This window comes from Lemur catta, chromosome 13 (genome assembly GCF_020740605.2).
Source record: "Lemur catta isolate mLemCat1 chromosome 13, mLemCat1.pri, whole genome shotgun sequence".
Taxonomy (NCBI): domain Eukaryota; kingdom Metazoa; phylum Chordata; class Mammalia; order Primates; family Lemuridae; genus Lemur; species Lemur catta.
This window is the reverse complement of record NC_059140.1, coordinates 59,491,749-59,504,760: the sequence shown is the minus strand read 5'-3', so window position 1 is coordinate 59,504,760 and position 13,012 is coordinate 59,491,749. Positions and strand designations below refer to the sequence as shown.

Genomic DNA, 13,012 nt, shown 5'->3' with positions numbered 1-13,012 from the left:
TCAGAAAAAAGGTTAAATTGTTTAAATTGGATCAAATTTCAACTGAACACATCTGCCTTAAAACTTTCAAAAGTGAATTTTAAAGTTTATCTCCATTTCAAGAAAAAGTCTAACAAAAAACAAACCATCACTAAATGGCTTTAAAGTCTCTTCTTCCTCTAAGTGCTCAAAAGCAGTGACAAAGTCATCCTCTATGGAAGACACGGACTGGTTAGTATCATCATCATCTTCATTAGTGGTCTCAAGTTGGCACTTCTGATGTGAGTACGTGTCCAGGGTGTATCTCATACCAGTAGCATATTTACTTAGGAGACTAAAGATGAAATCAATTCTGAATCTTGGTAATGTAGGTGATACTCTCATGACACAAAGCATTTCAGAATGATGACTCTTGAGAAAGATGAAAAATGATAAAAATAATTTTAATTTCAAATACAAAACATATTATCTGGAAGTAAAGCATAGAAGTAAGATAATCTCAGACCAGAAAACAAACAAGAAATACATATATACTGAAGGGCTCCTGGTTTTGTAATGTTTAATTCTTTTCTTCATCCTTTCTCTACATTTCTCACTTCCCAGTCTCTTATTCTCCCATCTTTCTCTTATCTAGGTATTCAAATTCTACCTAGTCTGTTCTGCTTAAATGTTAGAGAATTTACTACCTATCCATTCCTTTGAGCAATTATGTTTTCCTGTATTACTATACAGCCCTGTGATTTTCCTTATTTAATCATTCACATCTCATCAACTACATTGCAAATTGCTTGAGGGCAGGAACTGGGTTCTATTTTATTGTTTTTATCCCATTTTCCCATACCTTCCAGAATGATGCCTTCTTCCCTCCTATCACAATAAAAGAAATGTCTCCTCCTTTTATTTAAATTTCCCTATTACAACTTAGAATAATGTTTACAGCTTTAAGAATACAAGTTACCAGATTTTCCCCTATATATTATCTAAAAAATGAAAATATTGAGGAATGATTTAGTAAAAAAAATTGAAACCAAATATAATAATCACCTCTTACATCCTAGCAAATACAGCAAAGTAATTATGAATGAAGAATATAATTAAATAAATGAGGCAGGCAGTTCTACTTTTATCAGATCTCATAAAGAATACAGCAGTTTTTTAATACTTGGAATAAGTAATCCTTAAACCTACTGGTTCAATTGTATACGTTTTACCTCCTAAAATATTTTTCTGTGATGCATTATCAATAAAATCATATACTTGTAAAGAACTAAGCACTGAGTATTTTAAAACTAACCACCTATTTGAAATGGTAACATTTTTGTTTAGTAATAAAGAATATATTATCAGATGTCCACTATAGATGCAATTTTTTTAAAACTGGAAAATGAGCTGAAGTGTATTCTCTAAAATATATAGCACATTCATATAAATTTAAAACTGGCCATAAAAGGGAAAAGTCCCCATACCTTATATAAAGGTAAAAGCTGTTCAAGAAATCCAGGAAAAGGATTTTTTTTACAAAAAGATTAATATGTATTTGCATACCATTTATGGAACTTCACAGATGGAAATCTAATTTATAAGCTATGACCAAAATTATTGCATTCTTCAGAGATGTCAACACTTCATGAGTTATATTTCTTAGAAATTATATTACCTTAAGATAGTATTAAAAAAGAAAAGAAACTTCATCTAAGCATTTAAAAGTTTAATACTCTTTATCAACTGTAGTAAAATTTTCCCGGAAAGACTCATTAGAAATTATCTATAAAAGTTACCTGATTTAGAGGAGCACTGCTTATATCTGATGATTTATTTATATCCTTCATACAAATAATTTCATTTTCATTTAGACTGCAGAAGTGAAGTGAATTCAGAAGATCTGGAAGTTCCAAAGAAACTGCAGCTAAATCCTAATTTAAAATAATAACAATAAATAACACTGTAGAAAAACACTTTTGTTAAGGTCCCTATAATGTGGACCCCATTCAAAAATTATAAGGTCTACTGGTCAATAAATTTTCTGGTTCATAATAGTTAAGATATGCAGTTTATTACCCACAGATAATTTTTTTAAAACTCAAAACTGTACTAAAATTATTTAATACTGGCTATTCCTGTAGCCTTTCAAATGTACTGACATCAATCTATAAATAAAATTTTACATAACACCTCACACATCCATGACAACTAGGTACTTAATAGTTTCTAGCATCTGCTACAGTCCTCAGGTTTAACTCTGGAATTTTTCATATTTGATTTTTGGCTAAGAGCTTTAAGTTTAACTTTATAAAATACAAGTCCATTTTACTGTCTTTCCTCCCCAAGTTATTTTATTAGACTTTAACAGAAAATTTTATGAAGATTAAAGGAAAAGAAAATAGCTTTTATTTTTTCTTGTTTGCCCTTTTTATGTAAATACTTTACCCAGTTAAAGACTTGTTAAAGTCTTTGACGCCTTACAGAGTACTTTCCTTTATAAACATGGTTTTAGCAGTAACTCTTAAAGGAGAAGGACAGTGTTAGAGAAATACTTTGAAACATTTCTCTTTCCAGCCATATATGTTCTCAGGAATATGTCCTCTCTTGTTCCTTCTGTCCAGATTATTTCCTTCAAGCAAGGGCACAATCAGAACACACAGCAGAATTTTTATTCATAAACACCTGATATGCATTGTTCAAAACGAATTCAATAATGTTATCTCTTCCTCTATTAGGAGACACTTTATTTCCACAAAAGGAAACACGTAGCAATCACAAATTTTTAAGAAGTAGCACGAGGGAGGAAAAAAATAGTATGCCTACCATGTCTACATAAGCTTCAACTACTGTTCATATAACTGTGAAGTTTTCCTTTGTTGAACCTAATATCAAATATCAGTCCTGCTGTAAATAACTGTCTAAATCAAACAGGCTAAAATGTTTGCATTGGCTAATTGTTACTTTTTACAAATTTTATTTTTTAAATTTAATTCTATCTCAACTAAAAATAAAAAATTTTCTACTACTGAAGTCAAATTATGAAAACCATCAAAATAAAGAAACAAGCCTTACATTTTATATTATGCACAGAATGAAAACAAAGTCAGTCAGCCTGTGGTTTACAACCTTCTCGCATAAATGACTTTTGTGCTCAATCCTAAAGCTGCTTTCTGTAACAAGGGTATTCAGTAAAAATGCTAAAAGTGAAAATGTCCAAAGCACACTTAAAAGTTGACCTCAAAATGTCACCCTTTTAACTTTTAAAAGGAAAGACATCAGAAGACTTTAGTATAAATTTGGGGCATTAAGGCAAATTTTCTGTGGTCTCAAAATTTGTTCCAAATAATTCCTCAAGGTCCTTTCCAGTTCCATAAATTGACCATACCTGTATATGAGCAGCATCTGTCTCTTCATTAAAACCCAGAAAGGTGACCTGAATAAAAAAGGAGAAAAGTTCCATTAATTTGAATTTTTAAATCTTGTCTCAGATGGTTGATAAAGCTGAGAAACAAGAAAAAAACAAACAAAGGTGACTGCCTTGGACAGGATAATATTTTCAAAGATAATCAAATATGTTTTTCACCAAAGATTTGGCTCCAAAATGCAGTTCTTGAAGCTCATTCCTATCTCCCTCACTAGCAAATTCAATCAATTCTACCCCCAAAACATTTTTCAAATACATCCACTTCTTATCATTACCCCTGCCACCTTTCTCACCTGCATTTCACACTACAATCCTCTCCCACCTGCTCCCATTACCACTGTTACCACGCACTTCTCTTCCATGCTTTCCACGGCAAAATCCTAACTGGGGTTAGCTGATACCTTCAGCCTTCTCTCATTTTCATTTATACACATGGGCCCCTGCCCTGGTCTAGAACATGGCCTTCACATTCTTGCCTAAGGGCTTTGCAGCTGCCCTCCTCAGTCTGGATCTCTCTTCCTTGGATGGTTACACGCCTGGCTCCTCCGCATTCTTCAAGTTTCTACTCAAATGTCACCTCCTCATAGATGCCTTCCCTGAGTAGATCCCCAGAGCTACTTCTTCACTGGTTCCTGTGACAGCATCATTTATTTCCTTCAACACCCTTATATAGAGATTACTCTGCAGAAATTTATATAAATTTCTCAAGAATATCTAATGGCCTAAAGATATGTCACATTATTAAGTAAAAAGGACAAGTTACAGAAAAATGATATACACATAAATTCAATCTTATTTTTAAAAACATATGCATGGAAAATAATACTGAAAGGCAAGACATCAAACTATACGTGGTGATGCAGTGATTAACTCTGGTTGACAGAGTCATAAGTGATCTTGTATTTATCTACTCCGCTTTTTCTCCCCCAAATTCATAGGACCAGTAATAGTCATTTTCTTTTTTATACTTTCAGTATTTCTTATTTTTCTACAGAGAATATGTACTACTTTCATAACCTGAAAAAAATGTTATTTTTTAAATTTATTTTTTTTCATATTTTTGGCATCAGAGTAAGAATTTTTTCCATTTAAGGATAGAATAGTAAACTATCTACTAAATAAGTACTGTGGCTAAAACATACAATACTTAAATGATAGCAATATGGATGATCAGTTCTCAAGAATCAGGAGAAAACAGCATAGTTAAAATATAAAGCAACACTGAATATACTTTCAATCTCTTTCTGATGATTCAGAAGCAAGTCAGAATCTTAAATTATCCCAGGATCTTTATTCCGATTAAATATGGTTATTACTTCACACAAGTGTTTCAGTTAACTTCCATACATCTAGGTAAATTGTTTTGTTTTGTTTTTAAGATGGAGTCTTGCTCTGTTGCCCAGGCTAGAATGCCGTGGCATCAACCTAGCTCACATCAACCTCAAACTCCTGGGCTTAAGCAATCCTTCTGCCTCAGCCTCCCGAGTAGCTGGGACTACAGGCATGTGCCACTATGCCCAGCTAATTTTTTTCTATATATGTTTTTAGCTGTCCAGATAATTTCCTTCTATTTTTAGTAGAGATGGGGTCTTGCTCTTGCTCAGGCTGGTCTTGAACTCCTGACCTCGAGCGATCCTCCCGCCTCGGCCTCCCAGAGTGCTAGGATTACAGGAGTGAGCCACCACGCCCGGCCTAGGTAAACTGTTAATCTCTAGGATCCTGTCTCCTTATCTATAAACCTTAAGGCAATATAACTTCTCTCCCACAGTTGTGTGGGTTAACTGGATAATGTAGAAGAGAGTACCTGGCACATGATAGGCACTCAATAATAGATACACAAATAACAAATTTCCTTCCTTTCTTCCAAAAGATACTTGGAGATTTGCACACCTTACAAAGGACATATGAAAATATATTGTGCATTATTAGGAAAAGGGTTAGAAACTAATATGTCAAACCTCAGTTAAATTGGCATGTTCATCCTGCTTTAAACTGTCCTCTGCTGATACACTACACAGTTTCTTCTCACTCTGTAGTAACGACTTTACAGACTGGAACACATCTTCACTGAAGCTCTGGGGAAAAAAGATATTCTTAATTTATTTAATTATAAGATAAGAGATCCTGGAGATATTTTAGATGGAGAGTCACTCATTCTCCAATTAATATTCATCTTGGACCTTTTCATAACTATATGCAGAACTCAATTCAACTGAGAAGAAGAAAAACTACATTCAGCTGAAAAGGCTTAAGTAGAGTTCCACATGCCCAAAACACACACATACACCATAGTCTAGGCATTCAACCCCCTGGAAGACCACGTAAGGCCTCACAACAAGTTCACTCACTCTTACCTTACACTAAAACCTAACAGATGGCATATCTGATTTTCAAGTCATTAGCAGAATAGAAGCAACAACTTATACAAGTTGAGAGGATGCAGAAGCTATTGTAAGGCATACTAACAACAGTGATTACTCCCTTAACAAAGATGAAGACAAAAAAGGAAGAGAAAGCAATCCAAAATAAGGTTTTTCAGGGGTATTAAGGCAGCTATATGAAAATGAGAGACAGGATTCCAGATTTCAGGGATAGGGAGCAGTGGCTCTCACAAGTGCAAAGGAACAGAGGGAGAAAAAGTTACATAAAGAAAATGATGACTGTTATATTAATAGGCAGACACAAATAGAGCACTGATTTCCTTCTAACTTATTCCCCTTCCACTGATTTGTTGATCTGTTCTTCTATCAGAAATGTTCTTACTCCCCAATCTTTCCCTGTAGAAATCCTACCCATCCTAAAACCCACGAAGATTCTTCCCATCTCTCTCAAAGGTCCTGCTGTATGGTTTGTACATCAAGATCACTTAGTTCACATCACAACATGTTATAATTACTACACTCATATATATTTGTCTTTCCTACACATTAAACCAGATCATGGAGGTCAGAGACTATTTCACTCACTGTGTTTCCCCAGATTTCAGAACCTCATACTAGATGAACTCAACAACAGTTGCTAATTTTAATAAATTAAAATTAATGGAAATCTTTAGTCTAAGAGATAAAAATATAAAGTCAAAGAATTTAAGAAAAAAGGTGTAATGTTGAATTTGACCTATCAATATGAACTCATAATTCATAAATATATGCACTACCTTTTTCCATTGAAAAGTGCAATGACCCTCAGTAGCAATGAACATACCCAGTCCCTAGATTTGGGTTTCTAAGTACCAATCACCAATAAAAGGAACTAGAGTGCCCCAGGGAAATGGCTGGTTCCAGGTGTAAGGTGGAGAAAATATGAAGTGAGCCCGGAAAATCTAATAGAACCAGAATGCTACTCAAAGACTAATAGGGTCATTTAAAAAAAAACACAGAAGCCAGCTTGAAGGAATTCCCATTGTTCAAATTTAGGACAATTGGAGCATCAAAAAGAATAAAAATAGTAATGGATTATAACTACTGAATTTTTTTTAAAAAAATCTGAGTCCATTAAAAAAGAAAGAGAAAAGGGCAAAGCTCTTCTTTACCTAAGAATGCTGGCTAACAAATATGAACAGAATAAGAAAATTAGAAAACCCCATTTGTAACTCTCAATGTAATTACTGATTTAGGAAAGGATCATCAGTGTATCCTAAATCTACTGGGTTAAAAGTTATTAGGGAACAGGATACTCACACTGTCTCGAAGTATCACCCTACAGATTATTTATTAATTGTATTATTTACAGAGGGATTATGTGCAATTATATTGGAGTTACCTGGTGGCTACAATCTTAACCACCTGTTCAAGCTTGGCATCAACAATATGCACCTCACAAGCTGATAGAGGGGAATGAACACAACATCACCTTTGAGGTGTTCCTGCTGAACCTAATTATAGGGAAAAACAGATGAACCCAGAATATGAGGATGTTCCACAAGACAGCTGGCCCAGACTCTTCTAAAGATTTATTGTCATAAGAAAAGAATCTCAGCTATTGGAATGATCTACAATGGGGGTGGCTAACGAGACACAATACCCAAATGCAGAGTATAAACCTTGACTGGATCTTAGAGGAGAGGTAAAAAAAAAAAAAAAAGTTATAAGAACATTTGAGATAATTACGGAAATCTGTGTATGGACTGCAAGTTACGTGATGTGAATCGAATTAATGATTTTCTTAAGGGTGGTAATGGTGCTGGCATACTTAGAAGTACAATAAAATAATGTCTGTAGCCTACCACACAATTGTAAAGTGGGGACAGGGGAGAGAGAGAGAATGAGTATGGCAAAATGTTAACAGAGGGTGAATCTAAGTGAAGAGTATATGAGATGTTCATTGTACTGAGCTTTTTTCCCCAACTTTTCTGTGGACTTGAAAATATTCAGTATTTTAAACAATTTTGTTTTCATTAATGAATGGAGGTTTCCATGCTAATTTACAAACATTAAATCAAAACAGAAAAATATGAAATGTGAAATCCGAACTTGAACTATCAATATAAACTCATGACACTGTAGAAACAAAGGGTACTCAGAGTACCCAGATATTAGTTTCTAAATACTATTCAGGGTTCTCTGAAGAAATAGCCAATTCTAGGTCTAAAGAAGAAGAAAGTAGGTAAAACTGGGTCATCCTATACCAACAGTATACAACCCGAAAGCAAGAAAGCAATCAAATAATTGTGAGCTTAAGACAAAGGGATAAGGGCACCACCTTAGAGGGGCTCCTAAAAACCAATCTGGGGACAATTTAAGCCTTTGGTCCCCAACCCCAAGGCACCAGGCTACACAGCAGGAGGTGAGTGGCAGGCGAGCAAGCCAAATCTTCATCTATACTCACAGCCATTCCCCATCGCTTGCATCAACGCCTGAGCTCTACTTCCTGTCAGATCAGCATCCACATTAGATTCTCATAGGAGCACAAACCCTACTGTAAATTGTGTATGCGAGGGATCTAGGTTGTGGGCTCCTTACGAGAATCTAATGCCTGATGATCTGAGGTGGAGCTGAGACAGTGATGCTAGCGCTGGGGAGTTGCTGCAAATACAGATTATCATTAACAGAGAGGTTTGACTGCACAGCAAATGCAATGTGCTTGAATCATTCTGAAACCACCCTCCCACCCCGCCCCACCCCACCCCACCCCCTAGTCTGTGGAAAAACTGGCCTGGTGCTAAAAAGGTTGGGGACCACTGATTTAAGCAACTTAAAATAAAGAAATGAATGAATTGATGGATGAATAACTATAAACAAATAAAAGATTGTAAAGTATATAATTGTAAAAATCCATGCGTCCAGAGCAACACGAATAAATAAATAAATGAATGAATGAGGAGAAATAAACTCACTTGCCACCACTGGAGATAACTATTAACGCTATGTCAATAATCTAAAACTTGGTAATTAAAAGGCATTTACTCCTTTATAGGTGATATCATAGTTTATCTAAGGTGAATGGAAAAACCCCTTTTTAAGAAGAATACCAGGCCGGGCGCAGTGGCTCATGCCTATAATCCTAGCACTCTGGGAGGCTGAGGTGGGCGGATTGTTTGAGCTCAGGAGTTCGAGACCAGCCTGAGTAAGAGTGAGACCCGGTCTCTACTAAAAATAGAAAGAAATTATATGGACAGCTAAAATATATATAGAAAAATTAGCTGGGCATGGTGGTGCATGCCTGTAGTCCCAGCTACTTGGGAGGCTGAGGCAGGAGGATTGCTTGAGCCCAGGAATTTGAGGTTGCTGTGAGCTAGGCTGACGCCATGGCACTCTAGCCCGGGCACCAGAGTGAGACTCTGTCTCAAAAAAAAAAAAAAAAAAAAAAAGAATACCAGCTAATAAACATAAAAGGAATGATAGAATTAGGAAAATCACCATTTTGCAAAACCCATGAAATAATGGATTCAGGAAAGGGTCATCAAGGGATGTCATAAACATTAGCAAAAAGGTTTTTGGAAAAAACAGGATATTTGTAGAAAGCCATGTATCATTTCACAGATTATCTGCTAACTAAAAAACAGAAAATGCACTTTTACAATGGACAGCTCTGGCAGGGTTACCACTTTAGTCAACTGATCAATCTTAGCATCACCGATCATAGAAACACCTGAAATTACGTCTTCACATCACCCTATAAAGTATTCTTGCAAAATGTTTAACCTGATCCAATTAAGCCTTTACACATAACTTCTACTTTATATGAAATATAGAAGAGGGAAGAACAAATTAAATAGCGCCACAAGAAAACAATCAGACAAATCCAGATGTCGGACACTATAAAAGAAATTGGCCTGACCTATTCAAGAAGTCAATCTTTCAACTCTTTCAATCCAGTTAAGTCACAACTGCCAAACACAATGAGTCCAGGTACCTAGACTGGATCCAAAATGGGGAGAAGGTGAAGTATAAAAGACATTTCAGGGGTAACAATGGCAATCTGAGTATAGCTGGGTATTAGATATATGGGAATGTTATTTATTTTTCTTGGATGTGATAATGGTATTACTGTTATGTGGGAGAATGTTATTATTCCTAAGAGAAGCACAGTGAAGTTTTTAGAGGTGAAGAAACATTATGGCCACTATGTCAAATGGTTTTGCCAAAAAGTAAATACAGGCCGGGCACAGTGGCTCATACCTGTAATCCTAGCACTCTAGGAGGCCAAGGTGGGAGGATCACTTGAGGTCAGGGGTTCAAGACAAGCTTGAGCAAGAGCAAGACCCCATCTTTACTAAAAATAGAAAAAAATTAGCCGGGCATGGTGGTGTGCACCTGTAGTCCCAGCTACTCAGGAGGCTGAGACAGAAGGATCACTTTAGCCCAGAAGTTGGAGGTTGCAGTGAGTTACAATGATGCCACTGCACTCTAACCAGGGCGATGGAGTGAAACTGTATCTCCAAAAAAAAAAACAAAAAAAACAAAAAAACCCACAAAAGTAAATATACAGACACAAAGCAAATAAGAAAAATATTAACAACTGTTAAATGCAGATGGTAGGTATGTGGGTTTACATGTGAGTATACCATGCTTGGTAACTTTTCTCTATGCTTTAAAATTTTCATAATAAAATGTTAGAAAAAAATGGGATAGAAACTGTAGCTATTTTTGATTTCACAATATTAATTCCCAATAAATTTTCAACGTATCTCTATCTTTAATGCAAAGTAAAGTGAAACCTGTTTAAAAATAAGTTTACTTTCCATTTTCTAACTCTGCAGGCATCCTGTACATTTAGAAACCATTCTCTTAGGGTTAGCAGTCAAACCCATACACATTTCTTAGCTCTCTACAGAAATGAATGAGTAGATCAAAAAGTAGACTCAGATGCTTATAAGAACACTGACAATTAGAAGTTGGAAAGCAGATCAGCAAAGGAGACAGGAGTTACCATAAAAGAAAAGGAGAACAAGAAAAACAATTTAATGAAAGAAGTCAAAGACCATCTTCCCATGTAAGGACTGCTCAACAGTGTCATACGATGCAGAGAAGATGAAGTCCAGAAAAAGGGCTAACGACGACTGCTAACCATCCTCCAGTTTCTATTCTTCCCTTCTTCCTTTAAGTAATGCCTCCAAAGTTTTAGCAAAGACAAAAATGTCAAGAAATGGAAGGTTAACCAAATTGTTTTAAGAGTGGAAGTGAGGGGTTCTTCTTCAGACTAGAAAGAAGAAAGGATCAAGAATCATATTTCATTTGTTTGCTACTGATTATCCAAAATCTATCATAGGGCCTGACATATAATAAGCACCCCTGTGCATATTTGCTAAATGAATGAATGAATGGTAATATTATATATCTTTAGGGTAAAGTTAAAGGTATATAACAAAGTGGCCTATATTGCTAAAAAGCAGATAGAAAACTATCTGTTGAGAAGAAATGGGAAAGAGGCACTGTGAACTATAGGAAATAAATCATTGTGATAATGATTTCATATTGCTATTTTCATACATGCAAATATTTGTAATATTTTATTGTTACTAATTTAATAAGATTCATTTAAAGACAAAATATCATAGGTATAGGACTTTAAAAATAATCAACATTTTTATTAAAACTATAACTTAAAAGAAACCTAATATGTGAACTTACTTTTCTGACAGATGCTCTAGTCTTCACGTGACTGTTTCTGAAAGGCTGGAAGGTCGCCATAACTATATTGCTGTCGTATGTAATCAATGAAGAATTAATCTACAAAACACCTAAAGAAAATTAAAAGAAAATAATTTATTTATTGATCTTAGTAATTCAGGCAAGCATTCTGTGTTAAAATAATTTCTTTAAACTCATTTAAAGAAAAAGAAAAATAAAAGCAAACAAAAATATTCTGAGCCGTAAAAACCCAACATATTTGAAAAATATATGAATATTGGTACATTAACGAGATAGAAAATTATTACAAAAATCTTACTTTTAGGTTCAAAATTATATTTACTCTTAAATCTATTCAATCTCACTGCCTTTTTTTATTGCAAAACTTTAGTAAGAAATAATTGAAGAGCCTTTTAAAATCTTAAATAGAGAATATCACAAAAAGAATTCCAGCTTTCCTGCCTCTCCAAAGTCACTTTTATCTCTACAGCAACAGTGAATGCTGTAGACATTCTTATTTCTTGGGTAGAAAGGTTTGCTAATACACGAATGAGAATATGAAATCTGTACATATCAAATAAGACAGATGAACTAAAACAAATTCCTTATATAGGAAGCTTATGACTAAAGTTCAAAAGACATTCAAGTTAAATATTAATAGTACTTAATACACAAACAAACACCCTCCCCTTGGGAGAAACTCTAAAACTAAGTCTTAACTTTTTAATAATCCTTTAATAAAATACCTTTGAGAACTTAAATGAACTTAGGGCATTACCACTCAATTTCTACATTTGACCACAGTACCTTTTCCATTCATTTAAAATTTGTGCTACATGCTATGGATATAAGGGAGACAAAACAGATATGACCCTCTTGGGCTCCGAGCCTTCTCAGGAAAAAGTTTTATCACAGTAAAGGGTAGGAATGGGGAACTGAATTCTAAAAAACAAAAACTTACAAATCAATAAGGATTTAAGAAATGCTTAATTAGTTTCAATTATTTTCAGAAAATCAAACTGGTCTTATCAAGAATTATCTAGCTCAGGTTTCCAAGACATTTGGTTAGTATAAATTTGAACTATGGAGAGATTTATGTACACAAACTTTAATCTAGCCACCCCCACCCCCCTCAGAACTTCAAAAAAACTAAATTTTAGTGAAGTTCTCATTTTATGTTCTTTCACTGTAGATATAAAACTGAAGTGTGTGGGGGCACATAAATACACACTTCTCTTTAGCGATTTCAATATTTTAATTTTTAAAAAGAGAAAGAATTATGATGGTATTGTATTCTGAACTAACATAAGTCCTAGTGGTGTGTATAACAATAAAATTTGATTAATTACTGAAATTGAAGCAGCATCATGAGAAAGGCTCAGCATGACACAAAAGAGTACCCAACAGGATAAGACAAAGAATGATAGGCCAGGATTCAGAAGAGTACCATTCATGTCCCTGTTCTGCCTCTCATTAGCTTTATTTCTTTGGGGTATATTGCAATGTCTCTGGAGCTGTTCCATTGATGTACATAACATCCAACTTACCAGACAAG

At 34.7% G+C, this 13,012-nt stretch overlaps 1 protein-coding gene across 3 annotated transcripts in view; it reads right to left on the bottom strand.

The window, feature by feature from the left end:
• Nucleotides 1–13,012, bottom strand: part of AKAP11 (A-kinase anchoring protein 11) — a 51,187-nt gene that overhangs the window by 27,203 nt on the left and 10,972 nt on the right. For all 3 annotated transcript variants that reach the window (XM_045566775.1, XM_045566776.1, XM_045566778.1), the window contains exons 2-6: nucleotides 11,458–11,567; nucleotides 5,344–5,460; nucleotides 3,347–3,394; nucleotides 1,758–1,892; nucleotides 126–390 (exon numbers count right to left, since the gene is read on the bottom strand). In XM_045566775.1, coding sequence (XP_045422731.1) covers nucleotides 126–390; nucleotides 1,758–1,892; nucleotides 3,347–3,394; nucleotides 5,344–5,460; nucleotides 11,458–11,517 — 625 coding nt within the window. In that variant the 5' untranslated portion in view covers nucleotides 11,518–11,567. The remainder of the gene's footprint in view (nucleotides 1–125; nucleotides 391–1,757; nucleotides 1,893–3,346; nucleotides 3,395–5,343; nucleotides 5,461–11,457; nucleotides 11,568–13,012) is intronic.